Source organism: Chiloscyllium plagiosum, unplaced genomic scaffold, assembly GCF_037043375.1.
Source record: "Chiloscyllium plagiosum isolate Xiang-an unplaced genomic scaffold, Cpla_swu_hap1 HiC_scaffold_10, whole genome shotgun sequence".
Taxonomy (NCBI): domain Eukaryota; kingdom Metazoa; phylum Chordata; class Chondrichthyes; order Orectolobiformes; family Hemiscylliidae; genus Chiloscyllium; species Chiloscyllium plagiosum.
In genome coordinates, this window is record NW_028270148.1 from 70,639,418 (window position 1) to 70,664,820 (window position 25,403).

Here is a 25,403-nt window from a genome sequence, read left to right on the forward strand (position 1 = left end):
GCAAAGCTGGGCATATGAAAATTTTCCACTGCAATAGTGACAAATCACTGAATGTTTTCAGGACTTTTGAAACACGAGTCTCTTAGAAAGCCAATACAACAAACGCTGTATCCGACATCATTATGTCTTACTGGAAGAATGACTTGCTTATCAGTTTCCACACAGCAACAGATCTGACAGCATAACATACATGATCCTTATATGTGGCAATCATATTCTTGAATGCTGTACTGGCTGTTTGACTGATATCAGCAACTGTAAGGTGTTAAAATAAAAGATCTACATTAATAGCCAGCTGCCACTTCAAGTCAGAAAGACAAAACAAAGTTTCCGAAGAGCCACATTAACTCTTGTTTCTCTCTCCACCGATGCTGCCAGAGGTGATTTTCTCTAGTTCTTTCTGTTTTGTTCCAAATCTCCAGCATCCTCAGTTCTTTGTTTTCTTAAAGGGCAATCATCAACTGTTTCATAACCAAAGGCTGTTTCCCGACAGGGTAGGCAGGATTCAATGTAAGCTTGCATGCTGCTCTTGGTATGTATCAATGATTTAGATATAACTATAGGGGGCATGATTAAGAAATTTCCAGATGATACAAAAATTCTTGCTATCCATTTAAGAGAACAAATTTACAGAATGTGTTAAAATCAGAGGTTTGCATTCATAGAATATACAGTATTGCAAGATGTGTCATCAAAAAGTCAGTACAGATTCTAAATGTTGGCCTCTACTTGTTGATTTCTTCCAAGGTCTCAGCACCTGGAATTTCTTTTATAGTCTTCTCGTAAAGAAATCAGAGCTGCAACAAACAACCTTGTTCCTCTGAGAATCATGCCTTCCCAGACTAGGGGTTGGGACCCAAGATGGGTTCATGACCTCTGAGGCAGCAATGGCCATCATGGAGGTCTCAACAAGTTCTAACAGTCATACTCCCTTTCTAAAAGGTTCCTACTCTCAGTTTTCACTGCAAGGTTGCGCCCGTTTTCAGGCCTCAAACTGAGGTCAGTGGGTAAAGGTTTGGGAAGCACAGGAGACTGCCATTCAGCCTATTAGGCTGTGCAAAGTCTTTGAAAATACAGTAAAGCCTGGCACACATCCCTGCCTTTTGCCTAGCATTTACTGTTTGTAAAATATACCAGTACCATGGATGGATGGATTTAATACTGGGAATATGCGACCTTGTCTGCTTATGCACTTATTCTCACCATTCTCATTTGGATCTGGGTCCCATTAATTCCACAGTCTGCAGGGAGAATAAGCAAACTGTACTGTGGCACAGAGAGCCATTCAAGTGTGTGTGTGTGTGTGTGGGGGGGGGGGGGGGGGGGAAGAAATAAAGAAAAATGTTATAGTGCATAGTTAGAGGAATGGATCTGTTCTCTGTAGCAAAAACAGAGACCCAAAGACTGTGTTCCCCACTTACTGTCAGAGGTGTGAAGAAAATGGGAAAATAAAATAAGGGGGAAGATCGGTAGATGAGCAGCAGCAGACATTTAAGCAGATATCTCCTAATACTCAGCAAAAGTGTACTCTAGTCATTCTAGTCAGAAAGGACATGATGAAAACAATGAAAGTCTCATTGTTAACAAAGGAGGTCAAATAGTGTATCCAATCAAAATCTAATGCATACAAAGTGCTGGAAATTAAAGGTCGTCAGAGGATTTTTTTAGGAACCAGCAGCAGATGACTAAAAAGTGATTATAGGGAGAAAATCGATTATGAAAGTTAATTGACAAGAAATACAAAAACAAGCAGCAGGAGCTTTTATCAGTTTATAGAAAGACTAAACTAAGTGTAGCACTCTTTTGGGATGGGACTGGGGAGTTGATAATAAGGAACAGGGAAATGGCTGATAATTTGAAACCAATGTTTTGCATTTGTCTTCATGGTGAAGGACACTATAAACATCCCAAAGATATCACAGGAGGAAGGGTAATAATGGGAGTAAAATTCTTGTAACAGGCTCTATCATAAGGCAGAACATATCGGTAACTAATGGGCATGAAGCCAGACAGATAGACAGGACACAACGGCCAGCATCCAAGGATTTTAAAGGAAGTGGCTGCAGGGATAGTGAAAGAACTGTTTGAAATATTTATGAACTCACTGGATTCCTGCAGGGTTCCAGTAAATTGGGAAAACTGTGAATGTGACAGCCCTGCTCAATAAGAGAGGCAGAAAACAGGAAAATATAAGCCAGTTGGCCAACAGCTGTTATTGGAAAATACTATGGTTCATTATTAAGGAAGAAATTGCAAGATATTTCAAAAATCTGAAGACAATCAGAGCCAACATAGCTTTTGAAAGGGTAATAATGGTTGGCAAATTTGCTGGAGTTCTTTGAAGATATAACAAGCAGAATTGAAGATAGAACTTGTCCGTTTGTCCTAGTGTATTTGGATCTCCAGAAAGAATTTAGTAAGGTGGCATATAAAAGGTTATTTTACAAGATAGCAGATCATGCTACTGTGATAATGTACTAAAGTGGATCAAAGATCGGTTAGCACACAGAAGAGAGAGCATCAGGATGAATGCGTCTTTTTCAGATTGGAAAGACGCAACTAGCTAGGTGTCACAAGCACCAGACTTAAGGTCTCAATTACTTACTATCTATATTAATGCCTTGGAGGAGGGTGCAGTGTGTAAGGTTTGAAAATTTGCTGATGATAAAAAAAGGGTGGGAGAGTATGTTGTGATGAGGACAGAAGTACCAATAAGCCAATAACTACTTCAAGTTTCTATAAGGAATCTGCAAGGGAATAGGTTGTGAGTGGGCAAAGACTTTGGAGATGGAATATAATGTAATTTCTTGGGAAGAATCAAATGGCAGACTATTGTTTAAATGAAGAGCAACTTCACAAAAAGTGAAGGTTTTGGGTTCTTGCACATGAAACACAAAACATTAGCATACAGACACAGTAGATAATTAAGAAGGCAAATGGAACTTTGGCCTCTATTGTTAGGGCTTGAAGTAGGGAAGACTTGTTACAACTGTACATGATATTGGCGTGGCCAAAGCTGGAGTGCTGTATACAGTTTTGGTCCCATATTTAAGGATATACTGGCATTGGAGGCTGTTCAAATGGGATTCACTCAGCTGATTCTTGGGATGAAGGGATCACTTATCAAGAACAGCTACTGTGTTCAATACTGTGTTCAGGATGTTGCTAGGGTTGGAGGGGTTGAGCTTTTGGGAAAAGCTGAATAGGCTGGAGCTATTTTCCCTGGAGCATCAGAGGCCAAGGGGTGACCTTATAGAAGTTTATAAAATCACAAGAGGCATTGATGGGGTGAATAGCCAAGGTCTTTTTTTTCCCAGGGTAGGGGAGACCAAAACTAGGGGGCATAGGTTTAGGGTGAGAGGGGTACAATTTAATCACTAGTTCCAAAGTGCTGTCCCACTGTCAGCTTGCCCTGCCTTATTTCCCCAAGAGAAAGTGAAGTTTTATGCCTTCTCTAGTAGTTACATCCATACACTTGAATAAAAAGGTTTTTGATTCCTCTCCAACCAAGCCCTTTACACTATGACATTCCCAGTCTATGTTTTGAAAGTTAGAATCCCCTACCACTACAATCCGAAAACTCTTACAGATTTCAGAGATCTCCTTACATATTTGCTTCTTAATTTCCTGCTGACTGTTGGAGGGCCAATCCCAATAAGGTGATCATCGCTTTCCTATTTCTCAGGTCTATCCATATAACTTAACTGGACAGTCTACCAGGAATACTCACCCTAAGATTAGAGTGGTGCTGGAAATGATGAAGGGCTCCTGCCCGAAACGTCGATTTTCCTGCTTCTCGGATGCTGCCTGACCTGCTGTGCATTTCCAGCACCACTCTAATCTTGATCTAATCTCCAGCATCTGCAGTCCTCACTTTCGCCTATATTCTCCCAAACTACAGCCGTTAAGTTATCCTTAACCAAGAATGCCACTCCCTCATCTCTCTTGCGCGCCCCTCCAACCTTCCAATGGCATCTATACCTAGAAGCTGCCAGTCCTGCCCCTCCTTGAGCCACGTTTCTGTATTAGCTATGATATCCCAGTCTCATGTTCACAACCATGCCGAGTTCATCTGCTTTTCCTGTCAGACCTTTGGCATTGAAATAAATGCAATTTATTAGCCTTACCTTATTTTCTACCTTGCTATTACCTGCCTTGACTATTTAACTTGCTCTTCTCTACTGTATCAGCCTTAGACTGAGTAATATTGACACCAACTCCCAGGAACAGAGCATTCTTCAAATGTTTAAGCTTGTACAAAGGATGGCTTGTTCTTCAGCCAACACACTGATAGGTGGTTTGTGAGCAATATGGGTTCAAATCAATCTAAACTGAATGCTCCAAGAAGTTAACAAAACAAACTCTCAAATCATATGTAAGAGAACAAAGTTCCAAAATTTGGGTAGGACAGTTTTAAGTATCCATGAAAAATATCTGCAAAACATATAAAGGAACAGGCAACTTGGAAGTTGAAAATAAATTACTACAAGATTTATCATTTAAGTATATTAATTTCAGAGGCCTGAATAGGCTGAAATGTATCTCTCCCTGAAATCACTGATTTCTTGTAAAACATTTTTCATAGGCTATTCCTCATTATGTACTTGTGTCAACTGAATCACAATTTTAAATGGCAATTCTTGATATTCGAGTCACTTACATTCATTTTTAAAAGCCATTTCAAAATTAACAAGAAAAGATTATTTAATCTACGTCTAAAAGTAATTAAGTATAAGATCTGCACTGTATGCGGCAATGCTTTAATGACAATTTGTTAAACATTCAAAATAAGCCAGTTTATTTTTAGATTTATTGTACACTTTGCACATTCAGTTGTCCACATCACGAGCAGATAGCAGGTATAAATATAAAGTCTTGCTCTGGTAGTCCTCTCATTTGTCCATTCCTCACTTCTCATTACAGGTCATATCCATTTCTTGCCAGTGATATCATATTCAATCAGAGTCATAGAGATGTACAGCACAGAAACAGACCCTCCGGTCCAACTTGTCCATGCCAACCAGATATCCTAACCTAATCTAGTCCCATTAGCCAGCACTTGACCCATATTCCTCAAAACCCTTCCCATATATACATCTAATGCATTTAAATGTTGTATTTGTACCAGCCTCCACCACTTCCTCTGGCACCTCATTCCACACATGCACCACCACACACGTGAAAAAAAGGTGCCCTTTAGGTCCCTTTCAAATTTTTCCCCCTCACCCTAGACCTATGCCTTATAGTTCTAGACTCCCCAACCCAGGGAAAACATCTTGTCTATTTATCCAATCCATGCCCCTCATGATTTTATAAACCTCTAGAAAGTCATCCCTCAGCCTCCAATGCTCCAGGGAGAACAGCCACAGCCTATTCAGCCTCTCCCTATAACTCAAACCCTCTAACCCTGGCAACATCCTTGTAAATCTGAACCCTTTCAAGTTTCACAACATCCTTCCAATAGGAGGGAGACCAGGACTGCACACAATATTTATATTTTGTTTGACAAGCCAGAACAATTTCACTTTTAACAAAACATATTTGGTAGATCATATCTGTCACGCAGCTCCAAACTAGACAGAGCACAAAATGTACCCAAACATTGTGAAGTATATTCCTAAGAATAGTTCCTTTCTTGCACATTACCTTTTTTTTCACTTTACTGTAACATAAGCATCAACCCTCTCTCCCACTCAATAGTGAACTACATTTTTAATTCTTTAACGGGCACTGTTCTGTGGATCCTGGGTAAACCTTAACTTAAAACTTTAATTGTAGGAATAATGAAGATTTCAAACAAAATGCAAACAGCCAGAGTAATGTTGATGGTGGATTTGCAGTTTTCATTCAGACAGGGAAGCAGTGTGGAGATTGCTGAAATCGGGGGGTGTGGGCGGGATGACTCACACCCTTAGCCGGTGTAGCTGGGTGGGGGACCAGCCTGGGCTCAGCCACCCCCGACTCTGTTTGGTGTCCGGTCCCGGAACCGGTCAGCTGAGCGTCCGGGGCCGGGTAGCCGCCTCCTGTACCCCGTGCAGCCAGTCCAGGCACCTCTGGTGCAGCGCCGGGTCACCTGGTCCGCCCTCCTCCTCATACTCCACATCGTCGTATTTGTGTTGGTTATTGAGCAGCGAGATCTTCACCAGGCCCCGGATATCGGCGGCTGCGGCCCACCGCGGGCCTTGCCTCCTGCTCCTCCCGGCCCCCAGCGGCTGGAGCTCCAGGCTGCGCCTCTGGATCAGCAACATGGCCTCGGGGGTCAGGCTGAGGGAGAAGCCCCCTTCTCCAGTGCTGTCCACCGGCCCGCTCCGGGGTGAGGTATCACTACTCCCTCTACCCGAGTCCGCCGACCTGGAGGCGGGCCCGCTCTCACTCGAGCTGCCCGGAGCCCTGGGTCCCGCGGGTGGAGCCTGCGGTCGGAGGCCGCCCAGCCGCGAGGTGGAAAAGCGGGAGCGGCCCCGGTCCTTAGCCGGCGGCGCTGGGCCTGCCCTTGGCCCCCGCACCATCTCCTGCTGCCTCCCGGGGATACAGCAGCCTCCAGCTGGAGCCACTGCAGGGAAGGACACCGCGGCTCGGTGAGGCCTCGGACAGCTTTCCAGCTTCATTACCCCCGCCGCCCTCAGGATCGAGTGACCCGAGAGCAAGCACGGGCCCCGCTTTATACCGGGGCGGGTTACCGTTCCCCGGGGCTGAGGCTGTCCCCTCCTCCCGCAGGCTCCCGTCCCTCCCGCGGGCTCCTCTCCCTCCCCCGGGGCTGAGGCTGTCCCCTCCTCCTCTCAATGGGGATATGTTTGGGTAATAAATGCTGCTATTCACATCAACATCCACGTCCCAAACATTATGAAGTATATAACTAATGTTGCCTCACTTGTAGTTACAATAATTTGATTTGATTGTCATTGAACTATTTTTGAGATTTATCTCAACACATTAGATTATATCACGAACAACACCAGAGATTCAAATTTATCCAATTTGTTGTAAGTTGCTATAGCCTTACCAGGCAAGAAGGCCTGGTTTAACCTGAGGGTCAGCACACCTCAGGTGAGGGGGAAGAGAGAGAGAGAAAGTCATTAGTAGCAATTGCAGCTGGTGCAAGAATTGAACCCACGCTGTTGCATCACTCTGCAGACCAACATTCAGGATCAGTGGTGCTGGAAGAGCACAGACCAACATTCAGCCAACTGAGAGTGTGAAAGGAGCCTAGATAAGTTTCAGAATTCAAGTGTTCTGAGCTAATCTTAAAGAATCAACTTTTTCAATCTGAATAATGAAATATGAAATTAAGAACATACATTCTGGAAAAAAAACTCAGGCCAGGCAACAGACTTAACATCTCACGTTAATGATGTTTCAATAGAACTTGGTATAATAGCTAATATCGAGTTTTGAGAAGATTTGTAGCACAGGTTGAGGTTCTGGATATGGGTTTGCTCGCTTAGCTGGAAGGTTTGTTTTCAAATGTGTTTAGGTTTCCTTCACCGACCTAAGGAAACATAAATAGGAGGCGGACCATGCCACCAGTGCTTCATCTGAAGGCTCACTGATGATGTTACCTAATATGGTGATGAAATGTCTGAAAACGAACCTTCCAGCTCAGCGAGCAAACCTACATCTAGTAATAGCTAATTAATATAAACAAAGAACTCTGGATGCTGGATATCTGAAACAAACAAAAACAGAAATTTCTGGAGAAATTCAGCAAGTGTTTAAAGTTTTTGTGAAGATCTGTAGCTAGTGAGCTGTTTGCATTTGTTGTTAGGTCTGTTCGCCAAGCTAGTAGGTTTGTTTGCAGACGTTTTGTCCCCTTTCCTGCATGTCTGGTACCACATGTGGAGAGAAATAGAGTCATAGTTATAGAGTCATAGAAATGTACAGTATGGAAAGAGACCCTTTGGTCCAACTCATCTATGCCAACCAGATATCCCAACCCAATCTAGTCCCACCTGCCAGCATCCGGCCCATATCCCTCCAAATCCTTCCTATTCATATACCCATCCAAATGCCTCTTAAATGTTGTAATTGTACCAGCCTCCACCAGTTCAGTGACCCTTCTTCAGAAATGTATTATTAGTTTTTAACATACTGTTAATCATATAGGCCACACCAGGTAAAGATGGAAGGCTTCATTCTCTAAAAATACATTAGTGAATCAGATGAGTTTTCACAACAAAGATAGCTATGAACTTCTACTATTACTAGCTTTTAATTACAGACATTTAAAATTAATTTAAATTCCACCAACTCTCATGGTGGGATTTGAACCCATGTCTATATAGCATTAGCTTGGATTCTGAATTATAAATCCAATGCTATTGTCACTATTTTCAGCATCTTCTAATACAATTGATTCTTATATAGGGGCTTTCCAATTGACTTGTGACAGTTATGAATTTGCTCCATACAGTCAATTGGTCTGTTGTATATTTATGGCTTGTTGCTGGAATATGTTCTTTGTGATTGTGGCCAGTAATATAATTGCAACAAATTCATTGCAAATCCCTTCAGGAAAATCTGGGTTCATTGCAGCTGATGAGTCTATGCCTGAAAAAAAAAAGACATTGGCACAGATTATGGAGTGTTTGAAGGAACTTATTTACTTTGCCTCAAAGTTCAGTTCAAAGTCTGGATCCAATCATCACAAGATTAAATCACTGGTTCAGATGGTGTCATGCATCTAATTACCACATCAGTGAATATTCATTACATAAAATAGGTGAAGGAAGTTTACAAAACCTTCAAACAGCATGTGGGAGTTGTTCTGAGGTGTGCATGACTTAATTTTGATGAAAACCTTTGCCTATTAATAATCAAGAAAGAAAATAGGAAATGGATCAAGATGACAAAAATGAGAAAATATTTTTTTTTAAACAGATAAAACACTGATTTTACAAATTTCATAATTTATTACCCAGGAAACAGTGGTGCTGAGCTAATTCCTTGACAACTGAAGTCCTTGAGGGGTAGGGACACTCTCAGTGCTGTTAGAGAGCTTCAGGATTTCGATGCAGCAACAATGAAGGAACATGCTACCTTATCCTTCTATGTGGTAAAGATTGCAGATTTAGAAGATGTTATCAACACATTCACAACTTTGATGCTGTTTGACATGTTGGTATTTTCCTTTTTTACTTAAAACCAAAGCGGTGTGGCGTTTTTCATTGGTCCCTGTACATTTTGTATCAATAGGAACTCTGTCTTGTTACATATGAATATTTACTTCTATTTCTCACTAGGAAATAGATGTGGGATTAGGACTTTTACATTGTTTCAATCAAATTGCAGAATGACTGCAGCATAACAACAATGGATCTTCAGTCTCAACTTGGCTTTGCTGCATGCTAACTAGAAATTTGGTATTATATACATTAGGATTGACATTTAATGTTTTTGATTTGGTGTCTACAATGAGCCTATAAAATAGTGACTAAAATCAAAGTTCCTATCTTGTTACAATCTTTGCTGTGGAATAGTAAACCAAAATAATTGTATCTACTGAATGACCCATAAGAGAAATTAGTCATAGCGCTTTTTTCAGCTTTTACTTTAAAATACAAATCAGAAGCAATGCAAATTAGAAATTAATGAACAGTCACATATTTCAACTAAAGGCAAATTTTAGCTGAAATAGCTGACAACAAAAATGTCTTACCCACAAATTTTTGTATTATTTCTGAAATGGTAGCACTGCACATGTTACACAATTTGCTTTACTTTATTCATGTAGGGTAGGTCAATAGCACTCTTTGATAATAGCCACCACCTTCAAGTTTCATAGCTATGATTATCATCAGTAAGGCACATTTCTACAATTGCTCCCTTTTCTGTGGATCAACAGTCTTGATTTGTTTTCCTTTTCAACCAACACCACTGTTCACTTTGGCAACTTATGGGTAATCACATAATTCTAAACTATCCCTGAGCTATTCAGGTTTTAGACCTACTGAGCCAGCTTGCATAGTGCCTCCTAAAGCTCATTTTTATTTTTCTTTCAAAAAAATGACCACTTCCTGAAAGCATTTATTTAAATATTGTATGTTCCTTTTTCCCTTAAGTCTGTTTTCTTTCTCTTCATATCTGTATCTGTACACAGATTGCCTACACCATCCAGTTCTTCAGCTGCAACACTTATATCGGTTATACACATAGCTGTTTTCTCTAATTTTCTGTTGTGACTACTTCCAGATCAAGGTCACGTGCACCAAACTAATAGATTCCTTTTATAATCAATGCAAATTTTGAAAAATCCTTCACAAACATTTTTCACAGGAATTACAGATTTCAGTCTTCTGAAGAAATTACATTTTCCTTACTGCAGTGTTTCTGGATCAAAGGTCAATCACAACCTCTTTCAGATAAATTATAAGCAGTGGCAATCACTTTGTCTAATTACCAGTGACCATCTGATCAACAAATAGTTCACTCAGCAAGGAATTTGTAAGAATGCATCTGATCAGTTGTTGCACTGGTTTTATTCTCGACAGAACTGAAATCTACTCAGAGGTGGCATAGAACAGAAGCTGATATTCTGCGTTTTTTGTTAGAATTTAATCTTAATTCCAGGAAATTCACAGAAAAATACCTACAATGCTAATTTAGAAACTTGGTGAGTAGATAAACCATATGGAAAAGGAAAACCACAAGGAAAGTTTGATTTCTGGTTAGCAAAATTGATTATCAATGCAAATGTGATGAACCAGCTAGTTAGAGGAACACTGACCCACATTTCTGGTTAGTGTTCAGTATTCCCTGTTGGATGCACACATGTGCAGATGCCTATTGAAAATAGGATCAGATGGGTCAGAGATGACCACGGTGAGTGACAAATTGTTCAACCACATTACTATTCATCGGTAAAGCCCATCACAAGTTGTGTAGTATCACTGGTGAAATCTCAACGCATCAAGGAGCAAATGTCTTAACGAGGGGAAGGTAGAAAATTGGTTAAAAAAAGCCACATATTTACAAAAATGTGGTAAACCACTTTCATGCATTTTACAAACAGATAATGCAATGTTAAGGCATAACTAATGTGAAATAGTGTTAAAAATTCACGTTGGAGAAATATTTGAGTATTTCATGAACTCCTCTGAGTCACAGTCATTGAAATGTACAGTGTGGAAACAGACCCTTCAGTCCAATGAGTCCATGCTGACCAGATACCCTAAATTAATCTCGTCCCATTTGCCAGCATTTGGTCAATACCCCTCTAACCCCTTCGTATTCACATAGTCATCCAGGTGCCTTTTAAATGTTGTAATTGTACCAGTTTCCAGCACTTTCTCTGGCAGCTCATTCCATACATGCACCACCACACATGAAAAATTTGCCTTTTAGTTTCCTTTTAAAGCTTTCCCCTCGCACCCTAAACTTATGCCCTCCAGCTCTGGACTCTGCATCTCCATGGAAAAAACCTTGTCTATTTATCCTATTCTTGCTCCTCATGATTTTAAATCTCTATAAGGTTGCCCCTCAGCCTCCAATGCTCCAGGGAAAGCAGCTGCAGTCTATTCAACTTCTCCCAAAAGCTCAAACTGTCCAACCCTGGCAACATCCTTGTAGTCTTTGAGTGTGCAAAGATTATAAAGAAATATATAGTGTGAAAGAATAGACTGATCAGATGACAAGAATTCGAAAAGTTGACTAATTTAGCGCATTTAGTTGTTCGGAGCACGTAATTTATTTGGATTTTCAGAAGCTCCACTTCAGACTTTTAAAAAGACGACTGAAGTTCATGGAAATTAGCTGCACGGATTGAAAACATATTTCCTCGGTATAATGACAGATAAGTCAGCCAAGCAGATTTGGGTTTGTAATAGATCTGCCTGTATAATTTTTTTTCAAAGAAATCTTTTGTCATAAAAGGTCTTTAAATTGATCTCATCAGTGTTTATCTGAAGTACAGGCTTTACATAGAAATAATCCATAACACAGGATTCGCTAAAGCCAAGCAAAATGGTTGGAGGAGAGGCAAGACAACAATCATAACTCAACAAAACTGTACCGCAGGCTGACAGTATAGTCACTCCACACAAGGTGCTAAATGGACTTCAAAATAGGATTGCTCGAAATGGTTTTCTTCACAAACCTACAAAGGAACAAACCAGTGGTAAGCATTCACGTAAGATGTATTCATAGATAAAACTGCTTTATAAAAAGCATGTTTTTATTCTTTGGAGGACTTTTAATTTTAGGTACGGCACTTCAGGTTGGACTGCAGATTCACCAGAATGATACTTGGGAGTTGGTATTAAATAAGAGTGACAGGTCACACAAACACGGTTAGTATTCCCTTAAATTTGTATGACTGAGGGATGTTCTAATCAAAATGAGTTTACAATTATAAAAGGATTCAAATAGAGTCAATGAAGAGAACCTATTTTCTCTGACAGGGAAATCCAAAACAATATGGCATAATTTAAAAATGTCTGTCATGCTATTTAAAATCAGGAAATCAAGTGGCACTGCTTCACATAAAGGATCGTAGAAACATGAAACAATTATCTTCAAAATGGCAAATGATCAGATCAATTAAAATGATCATAACCAAGATCACGACATCTGTAGGTAAAGGTATCAAAGGCAGTTGAATAATGCTCATGGATAACTTTATAGAGGTTTATAAAATCATGAGGGGCATGGATGGGGTGAATAACCAAGGTGTTTTCCCCAGGATGGGGGGAGTCCAAAACTAGATGGCAAGGTGAGAGGGGCAAAATTTAAAAGGAACTTAAAGGGTAACTTTTTCACACAGAGTGTACTGCTTGTATGGAATAAGCTGCCAGAGGATTTGGAGGAGGCTGGTACAATTACAACATTTAAAAGGCATCTGGATGGGTATATGAATAGGAAGGGTTTAGAAGGATATGGGCCAAATGGGACTAGATTAATTTAGGATATCTAGTCAGCATGGACAAGTTGGACCAAAGGGTCTGTTTCTGTGCTGTACATCTCTATGATCATTCATAGCCTAATTAAATTAAGGAATAGGCCCAAGAAGTGGCATAGCCTATTTCTGTTCCTATGTTTTTCAAGGACATCTTAAAGTACATAACATTAATTACTTTCTTTTTAGTGCAGAAATTGTAGACAAACGCTGCAACTAATGTGTGCAAAGCAAAACATCAAATGAGATTAACAAGTACTAAGCAAATAAAAACACAGTAACTTTTATCTAAAGAGAGTTATTATTTGAGTGGTTCAATTTTATATACAAGCTCCCTTTATAGTATAAGCAATAATCACTTTAAAGTAGCACACAGATTCGGTCTTTGCTAAATAAATGCTGCTTACAATTATTAGCTTTCCACTTTGAAATTCATAAGCAAAATTCATTTGCTCAGTAATGCAAATAAAACACAGGTAATATAAGCACATGGAATGATGTTAAATATGAAACAATTATATAAAAGATGAAAAATCCTTAACTAAGGACAAAAACTTGATTCTTTGGAACAGCATATAATCAGTAACATGTGCAACAGACATTTTTAAAACAAATTTATATTACATCATTTTCTATGTAATAATCCAATGAGTAGTATTTAGGAGTCATCCAAGAAACAAAATGTACAGTAGGCAGTCCTTCCCCCGGCTACAAGCAACCTTCTGGAAATATCCGATTCTGGTCTATTTTTCCATCTTCCAGATTTATCCGAGGCAGGAAGTGCAACACTTTATGACAGCATCCCTTAAAAATAACAAAAATGAATTAGGAAAGCAAGAACTTTCTCAGAGAGGGAAAATATTAACTCAGCATTTATCCTGTCAAGCCCCTTAAGAATCCTGTATATTTAAATGAAATCATGTTCTTCTAAATCCAGTGCAGAGTCCCAAATTGTTTAGCCTTTGCTTGTAAAACATTCCTCCATACCAGGATCATACGAGTGAACCTTCTCTGTTCGGCCTGTAATGATCACACAACACCAGATTATAGTCCAACAGATTTGTCTGAAAGTACAAGCTTTTGCATCTCTGCTCCTTTGTGAGGTACATAGTGGGGCAGGTACATAGGAGACAGAATTTATAAGTAAAAAATCAAAGTGTCATACAACTGATGCAATGTATTAGACAAACCTAGAAGGCTGTTAAGTCTTTAATAATTCAGAACGGGGGTGTAAGTTTTGATTAATTACAGACAAACTTTAATGCATTGTCTGAGCTGAGCTGTCACTTTTTTTATTCCACTGATAAAACCTTAAGTTATCTCAGGGCTGTGACTTTGAAAAATTCTGGGATTTACATATTAATCAATCAAAACCTGCATCCCCATTCTAAGTGAGTAAAGACCGAACAGCCATCTAGGTTTGTCTAATAGAAACATCAGTTGTAAGACACTTTGATCTTTTACTTGTAAATTTTGTATCCTATCCTACCCCACTAACTGCCTGATGAAGGAGCAGCGCGCCGAAAGCTTGTACTTACAAATAAAGCTGTTGGACTATAACCTGGTGTTGCATGATTTGTAAACTTTGTCCACCCCAGTCTAACACTGGTATCTCCACATCATGCCTCTAATAAAACAGTATATTTTATTTGAAAAAGGGACCAAAGCTGCTCTCAGTACTCCAGATGTGGTCTCACCAATACAATGTACAGTTACAGTAAGACTTTGTTACTCTCATACTCCAACCCCCTTGAAATAATGGCTAACATTCCAATAGTTTCCCCGATTACCTGTTGCACCTGCCTGTTAGCTTTGTGCTTAAAACACAAGTACCACTAAGTCCCTTTGAATTACAGATTCCTGCAGTTTTTCTCCATTTAAATAATATTCCGTTCTTTTGTTCTCTCTTTCAAAATGAACAACTTCACATTTTCCCACATTAAACTCCACTTGCTAACTTTTTTGCCCATTCTCATCTTATTAATATCTCTGTAAACTGTTTGTATCCATCTCAAGTTGCATTTCCACCTATTTTTGTGTCATGTGCAGATCTGGCTACAGTACATTCACTTCCTTCCTCCAAGTCATTAGTAAACAGTTGCAGTCCCAGCACTGATCCCAGCACTGGTTACAGATTGCCAACTTGAAAAAGAATCCTTATTCCCACTGTTTCCTGCCTATTTGGGCAGCACGGTGGCACAGTGGTTAGCACTGCTGCCTCATAGCGCTAGAGACCCAGGTTCAATTCCTGCTTCAGGCAACTATCTGTGTGGAGTTTGCACATTCTCCCCGTTTTGCATGGGTTTCCTCCGGGTGTCCGGTTTCCTCCCACAGTCCAAAACTGTGCGGGTTAGGTGAACTGGCCATGCTAAATTGCCCGTAGTGTTAGGTGAAGGGGTAAATGTAGGGGGATGGGTATGGGTGGGTTGCTCTTCAGAGGGTCGGTGTGGACTTGTTGGGCCGAAGGGCCTGTTTCCACACTAAGTAATCTAATTTAATCTAATCTAATCTATTTTCCAATGAGCTATGCATTCCTATATACTATCTCCAAAACAATTGGTACTTATGACCTAACCTTTTATGAGGTGTCTTGTCGAACACCTTTTAGAAGGTCTAAATACAACATATCTACTCACTCCTCTCTATCCACTCTGACTGAGATTTCCTTGAAAAATTCTAACAAATTATTCAACATAATTTCCCTTTCATGAAGCCATGCTGACTCTGCTTGATTATATTATGGTTCCGAAAAGACCACTCCCTCCGTGACTCCCTCGTCAGGTCCACACCCCCCACCAACCCAACCTCCACTCCCGGCACCTTCCCCTGCAATCGCAAGAAATGCAAAACTTGCGCCCACACCTCCCCCCTTACTTCCCTCCAAGGCCCCAAGGGATACTTCCATATCCGCCACAAATTCACCTGCACCTCCACACCCATCATCTATTGCATCCGCTGCACCCGATGTGGCCTCCTCTATATTGGAGAGACAGGCCGCCTACTTGCGGAACGTTTCAGAGAACACCTCTGGGACACCCGGACCAACCAACCCAACCACCCCGTAGCTCAACACTTCAACTCCCCCTCCCACTCCACCAAGGACATGCAGGTCCTTGGTCTCCTCCATCGCCAGGCCATAGCAACACGACGGTTGGAGGAAGAGCCCCTCATCTTCCGCCTAGGAACCCTCCAACCACAAGGGACGAACTCAGATTTCTCCAGTTTCCTCATTTCCCCTCCCCCCACCTTGTCTCAGTCAAATCCCTCGAACTCAGCACCGCCTTCCTAACCTGCAATCTTCTTCCTGACCTCTCCGCCCCCACCCCACTCCAGCCTATCACCCTCACCTTGACCTCCTTCCACCTATCGCATTTCCAACGCCCCTCCCCCAAGTCCCTCCTCCCTACCTGCTGGGCACACTTTCCTCATTCCTGAAGAAGGGCTTATACCCAAAACGTCGATTCTCCTGTTCCTTGGTTGCTGCCTGACCTGCTGCGCTTTTCCAGCAACACATTTTCAGCTATACTATGGTTTTCCAAGCATGCTGCTGTTACTTTCTCAATTGATCTCAGTACATTTACAACAATAGATGTTAGGCTAAGCAGACTACAGTTGCCAACTTTTTCTCTCCCTCCCTTTTGACAGTTTGCCAATCCAACGATTTTTGGAAAATTTCAACTTATGCATCAGTCTCTGTAGCTACCTCTTTAGTGAGGATGATGATACTTAATTCTTTATTTCGTACCTATGGAATACTTGAAGTAGCTTTCACCAGAAAGTCTGACACAAAATAACCGTGTACTCCTCTGCCATTTCCTTGTTCCCCAAAACTGTCTCCCCAGATTAATTTTTTAACCATTGTATAATCTGTGACATTAATTTAGGTAAAGGAATGTGTGCTTTTTTTCAGTTTTTGCAGTTATATATAAATTCATTCAGCAGCAATAATAGTAGAATCCATTATTAAAATACTTCAGTATTATAAATGATAAAAAATGACGAGTTCGGAACAGGAATTCTATATCAACTTTTTGTCTGAAAAGTTTAGTCAGCTAGATATCATCTTTCCTCTGAGAAGAGTGACTTTTCAAAACAGAGGCAGATTCTGACCTCATTTTCAGTGTGGTGGAATATACTAACCCAGCCTGAGCACTCAATGTAAATAGTCAAGGACAAAGATTCCCTAAATTTTGGGCGGAAGGATGGTAAAATACCCGAAGCATAGAAAGCTGTTCTGTCCCAGTGGGTGATGACACTTCTACCAGGACACCCTGTTTCGATGATTTATAGGGAATAATTTGCAGCTTTGTCTGTATAAAGTAAAATGTTCTAACATAACTAATGAAAAAAGCACAATAGGATATAAAAAGTTTGACCCAAAACCAAGATCAGCTCATGATAATTTGAATTTTGCATGTGCAGCGAGATATTTTCCTTTCTCACACAAGGATATGCCTATCTGCAGTTTGCTGATTTTGCATGAAGATGTTTAGAGGAGCATACAGAGGAGACTTCCTAATTACAAACTCACATCCCAGAAGCACAATGTGGTAACATAATTTATATTCTTTTCCACTCCTTCAATAAATGCAATTTTTGTGCATGATATTATTGTACCCATTAGCTTGATTGTACAAAGCCATTTCAAAAACAAGGACACTAGTTTGTACCACACGACTTACAGGAACTGATTTCCTGGGATAGAGAATTTAGACTAGGATCCCAGGAGAAGGTATTGCCCGTTTAGAATTCAGATAATGAGAAAACCTTTTATTCAAAGGGCTGAGTGTCTTTGGAATTCTCTACAGTCGAGGATATGGATGTTCACTTGTTGAGTACATTCAAAATTAAGATGCTTGGATATCAAAGAACCCAAAACTAAGTCGAGGAGTATAGGGATTGGGACATATGGAGTTGATATAGAAAGTCACACAAGATCCTAATAAATGCCTTTGTAAGCTCAAGGTGTTGTATGCCTATTCTTATTTCTTACTTTCTTAAAATCAAATGCTACAATAAAACAAACACATTCTGAGTAAACTGTTTTCAGGCCCATACTTGTATATCTAACATAAAATGGCTTTTTTTCCAAAATCTCACCTTGCATAGGGAATGTATGACAGACTATACCTGAAAAATAAATTGGAGAAAGTTATAAATCTCATTAAGGTTTGAATAAAATCCACATTAGGTTGTCACAAAGTAGGAAAGGTTGTAGCATCTTGATGAAAAGTATCTCCATTGCAGGAAAAGAGAAACAAAAATTAACCACTGGAGAAAATATCCACTATGCCTCATTAAGGCTTAATGCTTCAGAATAGTTCTGTAAATTTGGTTTGCAAAGGAAATGCACTATGGCGACTATGGTATGTTTTGTTTAAGAGTAATTTTGTATTAACTCATTAAAAATATGCACCTCCATGATATCTGGCTTCATTAACCACAATAAAATAACTATGGAAGGAATTCAACTAGATCTATACCCTTTGATTTTGTCTGCACTTGCACTCTTTGATGCATTGCAACATATCACTTAATACCCTGTGTAAAGAATGGTGACTTACTAGATGACAAAAGGGAAAAGAAAATTCCTCATTAAAGAACAATAGGTTAGTGAAACAGTTGAATAACCAGGTCATAGTATGGAATTGTTTCAGGTACGTCAACCAGTTAAGTTTAATTAACCTGTTCAAGTGTGTTATGACGTAACTGCAAGGCAGGAGGCACTTGAACCAGAGTCCTGGCTCAGAGATAAGGACACTTTCACTGTGCCACATGACCCTATCAACCAGTTTGTATCATTATAAAAATGTTCAGCTAACAGCTTAATATAAAACTATCAAATCGACAACCACAGTTCTCACAACAGTGCAAATTAATTTTGGTAATGCATCAGAATACACCAAAAATATGCTAAGATTTATTTTCTACTGACATCCTTAAGCCTTTAAAGTTTGCTTTGTAAAAGATATTAGCATCAAGACAGTTTGAAATTTACATTACTATATGATGGTAAATTGCTAATAAACATGGGACAATGGCTCAAGTTCATTATGCTATTCGGGCATTTAAAAGACATTTGACAAAGTTCCACATGAAAAAGATACTAGTAGAGTAAGGACATAAGAATCAGAGTCCCTACAGTGTAGAAAGATTTTGGCCCATAAAGTCTGTGCCCACTCTGATGTGTATCCCACCAAGACCCAGCATCCTACTCTACCCCCAAAGCCCCACACTTATCATGGCTAATCCACTGAGGCTATACATCCCTTGACACTATGGAGCAATTTAGCGTGGCCAATTCACTTAACTTGCACATTTTTAGACTGTGGGAGGAAATCCATGCAGATATAGGGAGAACAACTAAGAATAAATCTGTGCTGGAACCAGTGCAGGCAGCATTGAGTGAATGGCCTTTGTGATTTGTGACACAGCTAACAGAAGAGGTTGGAGAACAATCGGGTTTGCTAAGGTAATGACATTGGCGTCTGATGGAGACATAACTGTTCCAGGGTCAATATGGAGACCAGTATGCTGTACAATTTACATCAGGGACTTGGGATTCAGAAAACAAACAGAAATTTGCAGATGGTATCAAGTTAGTGGAACTTCAGTAAGGCATTCGACAAGGTTCCCCATGGGAGACTGGTTAGCAAAGTTAGATCTCATGGAATACAAGGAGAACTAGTCATTTGGATACAGAACTGGCTCAAAGGTAGAAGACACAGGGTACTGGTGAAGGGTTGTTTTTCAGACTGGAGGCCTGTGACCAGTGGAGTGCCACAAGGATCGATGCTGGGTCCACTACTTTTCATCATTTATATAAATGATTTGGATGTAAGTATAAGAGGTATAGTTAGTAAGTTTGCAGATGACACCAAAACTGGAGGTGAAGTGGAGAGTGAAGAAAACCTCAGATTACAGCAGGATCTTGATGAAATAGGCCAATGGCAGTGGCAGGTGGAGTTTAATTCAGATAAATGCGAGGTGCTGCATTTAGGGAAAGCAAATCTTAGCAGGACTTATACACTTAATGGCAAGGTTCCTATGGAGTGTTGCTGAACAAAGAGACCTTGGGTGCAGGTTCATAGCTCCTTGAAAGTGGAGTCACAGGTAGATAGGATAGTGAAGAAGGCATTTGGTATGCTTTCCTTTATTGGTCAGAGTACTGAGTACAGGAGTTGGAAGGTCATGTTGCGGCTGTACTGGATATCAGTTAGGCCACTGTTGGAATATTGCGTGCAATTCTGGTCTCCTTCCTATCGGAAAGATGTTGTGAAACCTGAAAGGGTTCAGAAAAGATTTACAAGAATGTTGCCAGGGTTGGAGGATTTGAGCTATAGGGAGAGGTTGAATAGGCTAGGGCTGTTTTCCCTGGAGCATCGGAGGCTGAGGGGTGACCTTATAGAGGCTTATAAAATCATGAGGGGCATAGATAGGATAAATAGATGAAGTTTCTTCCCTGGGGTGGGGAAGTCCAGAACTAGAGGGCATAGGTTTACGGTGAGAGAAGAAAGATATAAAAGAGACCGAAAGGGCAACCTTTTCGCACAGTGGGTGGTACATTTATGGAATGAGCTGCCAAAGGAAGTGGTGGAGGCTGGTACAATTGCAGCACTTAAAAGGCATTTGGATGGGTATATGAATAGGAAGGGTTTGGAGGGAAATGGGCCGGGTGCTGGCAGGTGGGACTAGATTGGGTTGGGATATCTGGTTGGCATGGATGAGTTGGACTGAAGGATCTGTTTCCATACATTTCTATGACTCTAGTAACTGCAGTAGCGAGAAGAGGCAGACCAGAAAATAATGACTGGATAAAATCAATTAAGTTAAAGAAATAATAGATGAAATTTGTAAACAAAATACAACAAATGATATAGGGACAACAAAAAAGTGCTATGATATTGGAACAGCAAAAAAAAAGGACAGAATTATATTCATATATGCTCTTCCATAACTTTGAGGTATTTTAATCATGTAACTGATTACTTTTGTTCAGTATTTTGCAGGCTTGGTTAGCAAACTGCAAATTAGATAAATTAATGGTTGTTACAAGTGACTGAGAGACATGGAATACAAAAACATGTAATGTCCTATTTCTGTTATATATTTTAACTTCTATTTAGTTAGTAACACTGCCTTTACATTCAAAATATTAGATGACACATTACTAGTCCATGTTCTCCACCTTAATAGTAAACATTAATTTGTTGCTGTTTCTCAATTTCCTTTCAAAGTAAATAATTGTGAAATTAATCTCTTGGTGCACTAATACTTATAGATGCAGTGTACTGCCAACTATATCAGTTCAAATCAAATGCAAGTTCACTTTATCACCAAACCATTGTAATGCAGCAAGGCTCTTGTCACAGGCATTCCTTCTGTTAAAAGATTAGAATGATTATCTGCTTGCGAAATCTTATAACATGCTCCTTTTGCTGGTGGCTCCAGCTTTTGCAATGGTACTGTTATAGGTGGTTGCCACAACAATCTTTAAAGCGTTACAATGATTTACGCTGCATTGTAGCAAAAGAAAAACAAGGTGGACACTGCTTATCAGGCTGTGAGTAGTCATTAGTGGTAAAGAAATTCTGTTAACAATGGATGCAGAGACAAAAAACTCAAGTTTAAAACGTGAAGGGGCTATCTAACTGAATCTTTTAATACTAAATATGTCAATTTACTTTATTTAGCAAATGAAAAACCTGTAGCCCAGCAGTATCCTCCTTATTTATTGATCAATGTGGTTAATTTACCACTTACTCTGTACATTTCCCTGGTAAAATGCAATATTGTGTCTTTCCACAGACACGTAACAGAGGTTGGCTGCATAGAGCCTTCAACTTGTTCTGAAACTGTTTTCAAAGACTACTGTCACCCTGATACAGCAAATCCTCAGTATCTGGGAAATCAAAATTTGGCCTTTCTGCACCAAAGAATAACAACAGAAATCAATATCCATGGGCAAAACTTGTATCGGCAATTTTTAGACTTATTTTGAAACAAGCTCTGCACTTGCAAATTTCATTAGTCACAGGGGTTCTCATAAACCTCGCGGATACGGAGGAATGACTGTAGTTCAAAGCCTACAATTGACAGATGGGATTTCTTACAAGGACCTTGCTAGCAACTTCTGTGATTCCCATTCCTGCATTCCAAGGAGGTCTGATCATATGATGGGCAGTAGATGGATTGAACAGGTCATAGACACATAGAAGGTAGGAGGAGGAGCAGGCCAGTTAACCCCCTGAGCCTGCTCTGCCATTCATTATGATCATGGCTAATCATCAAGCTAAATATCCTAATCCCAAACCCTTCAATATCCCTTGATCCCTTTAGCTACTTCTTTAAAAACACAATGTTTGGCCTCAACCACTTTGCAATAATGCATTCCAGAGGCTCATCATTCTCTATGTGAAGAAATTTCTCATCTCAGTCCTAAAAGGTGTATTCCTTATCCTTAAACCATGACCCCAGGTTCTAGACTCCTGCACCCCCCCCCCCCCACCTCCCCGACCATCAAGAACATCCTTCCTGCATCTAACCTGTGTACTCCTGTTAGAGGTTTCTTTAAGATTTACCTTTTTACAAAAATTTCTATAAAATTTACCCTCCCCACTCATTCTTCTGAACTCCAAAGAATACAATCCTAACCAACTCAAACTCTCCTCATATGTTTGGCATCAGTTTGGTAAACCTTTGCTTGCACTCCCTCTATAGCAAGAGCATCCTTCCTCAGAAAAGGAGACTAAAACTGCACACAATATTTCAAATGTGGCCTCATCGATGCACTAAGATATCCTTCTTGTGCCTGTACCCAAATCCTTTCGCTATGAAGGCCAACAGTTTGCCTTCTTTAGTGCCTGCTGCACCTGCGTGCTTACTTTCAATGACTGACGCACAAAGACACCCAAGTCTCATTGAACGTTCCCCTCTCTAAATTTACAGCCATTCAAATAATAACCTGGCTTCCTGTTTTGGCTACCAAAGTGGATAACCTCACATTTATTCATATTACACTGCATTTGCCAACTTACTGAGCTGTCCAAATCAAACAGCAACACCTCTGTATCCTCCTCCCAGCTCAGGCTCCCACCCAGCTTTGTGTCACAGTAGTTGAAGATAAAGATGAATGGTTTCAATCAGTTTGTGAGATTTGTCACTCAATAGACTGTGTGGGACAGGGATGTTTGAGAGGACAGGAAGCCAGGGGAGAGATGTTGAGTGGAAGATTCAAGCACTGATACACATTGTTGCATTCAATTGAATGTCAGCAAGATATGCCTGTGATAATCTATTCTTCTAGTCTGGCAGAGTTCACAGATATTTTGAGCTTCAACGGAATGCAAAGTACATCATAACTGGAATCTACTACTCATGCGCATTGCTATACTCAATTGAATGTTAACACGATGAGTCTGTTGCAGAATCTGATAGGTCAAGGACAGAGGTCCTGAGTGTAGTAGAGGCAGCACCCTATATAGATCCAACAGATTTAGTTAATATGTTGCTCTGATTTTGAGCTTTGCTGCTGTCTTCTTTAGATATTCTCAGAAGCTCCAAGTTCTATTGAGAGTCACTTCTAAGTGTATAGTTGGAATCATATTTTAGAGTCTGACAATCCATGCAATTCTTTTATCCATGCAATTATACAATTCTTTTTTGGCATTGGCATCCTGAAGGGAGAATGCACTGGGTACGATTTTGAAGAATTCAATACGACACACACCATGTGCTACTTCCCGTTTGGTTTAAGAACTTTGAGTGTCTTATCCTGCAACATATCTCCAGAAGTGGAGACTACTCTTAATGTTGTTGAAGCTGGCTTCCGTTATGGGGACAGCATGTGAGATCAATTTTTAGTACTCTCCACCTATGCTGGGAACAGCTTCCAAAAGAACATGAAACAGCACTGTGCCACCATACCTCTCAGCCACCTACTCTACAGTGTGGCACTACAGCCTGTTCCTAAAGCAGACTGGAGTACTTTTAATCTGGGTCAGGACAGTTGTTGAAATAGCCCTTCACAACAGATGATACTGGACAAGGGAGAAGTGCATGGACTGACCAACTGACTACCACAGGGTCAAGTGCTAACCCTAAGGCTGTTTAACACTTTTCCAAATTACCTGCCAATAACGGTTTGCAAGTTAATTTAAGCTTTTTAAAAAATATTTGTTCATAAGATGTGGGCTTCACTGGCCAGGTTAGCATTTATCTCCTATCACAAAACACTGTGAAGAAGGTGGTGGTGAACTGTTGTCTTGAATCGTTTTAGTTTTTGGGGTATTGGGAGACCCAAATTATTGTTATGGATGGAGGTCCAGAATCGTGACCCAGCACAATGAGAGAACAGCAACATCACTCCAAATCAGGAAGATGTACAGCTTCTAGGGGAACTCCGAGATTGTGGCGATCCTAAGCATCTGTGGTCTTGCAGATCACAGGTTTGGAAGGTGCTGTAGGAGGAGGAGGTTTGGTGAGTTTATTAAAAGGCACAATAAAAATGCAATATGTTGTCATTGCTTGTGTCTTCTGGGTTAAATTCGAGTTCAATAGTTGGCAAGATAAAACATACAATAAAAACTGTTAAAAGGGAACTAAAGTTTAGCTTAACATAAAACTTGAATTTTTATTTTCTATTGCAAAGAGTACATTGCAATTTATAAACTAGCTGTGAAACAAAACTATACTGCTACCTTTTCTTCCTTCATTATTGTTCAATAGAGCTGCTTCGATAGATAAGCTAAAATAGTGTTATTCTGTAGCTTTGTGAAGAGAAGGATTTGATGGAAGCAGAAGTAATTTGCTTGTTTTGTGAGCAGGCTTTGAAATTTGTATGCTAAGTGGAAACAATTTCTGGAATGAGGGATCTTGGTTGCACCCAAATAACTCATTTGAAATACTGAAATCAAGCATATCTATAAAACTTAAAATGGCTAAAAACAATGTAACGTTTGATTAGTACAAATTGAATAAAGAAACAAGCCACCTGGGTTTAAAAGGCACACATTTGAAAGTCTGTAGTTTTCCAATATGTGACTATGCTAAAATGAAAATTACAACCTTAACAGTAACAATAATCAAGTGATAGCAGAGATAAATACAGGACCACATTTGTTCTCATCTTTTTTTTAAAGTAGCATTCTGTGATGGGTCTTACCTACCAAGTTATTGCCAGGAACTGCAATATACAGAAGATAAGGGCTAGTCCTTTTTTGTGCCACTGGAAGAAAAGAAAAGCTGTTTGATTGTCCGGTCTTTATCAACAGGTTAATAATATCCAACATATAATTAATCAGCTGACGGCCACAACAGGAAAGTATACCAACATTTTATTTTCCACTGTAGTTTATGTTAAAAGTAGTGAAAATCATGAAGTATGACATTCATGTTACAGAATAATAACATATAAAAATGGAATAAAACCAGACAAAATATAAATGATCTAAAAAGTAAACCAGACTAATCGGCAATACCAACAAGCTGCTGTGATCTTGTGTTCTAATCAACCAAT

At 39.9% G+C, this 25,403-nt stretch overlaps 2 protein-coding genes across 2 annotated transcripts in view; both read right to left on the reverse strand.

The window, feature by feature from the left end:
• Positions 1–4,739: 4,739 nt before the first annotated feature.
• On the reverse strand, positions 4,740–6,695 carry prr18 (proline rich 18). Its single transcript, XM_043696820.2, has one exon. The coding sequence runs from the start codon at positions 6,603–6,605 to the stop codon at positions 5,991–5,993; it is 615 nt and encodes a 204-aa protein (XP_043552755.2). The 5' UTR covers positions 6,606–6,695; the 3' UTR covers positions 4,740–5,990.
• A 4,705-nt stretch (positions 6,696–11,400) lies between these two features.
• Positions 11,401–25,403, reverse strand: part of sft2d1 (SFT2 domain containing 1) — a 67,400-nt gene continuing 53,397 nt past the window's right edge. Inside the window, exons 6-8 of the mRNA XM_043696110.2 lie at positions 25,054–25,112; positions 17,987–18,016; positions 11,401–13,690 (exon numbers count right to left, since the gene is read on the reverse strand). Of these exons, the coding sequence (XP_043552045.1) occupies positions 13,651–13,690; positions 17,987–18,016; positions 25,054–25,112 (129 nt within the window). The 3' untranslated portion in view covers positions 11,401–13,650. The remainder of the gene's footprint in view (positions 13,691–17,986; positions 18,017–25,053; positions 25,113–25,403) is intronic.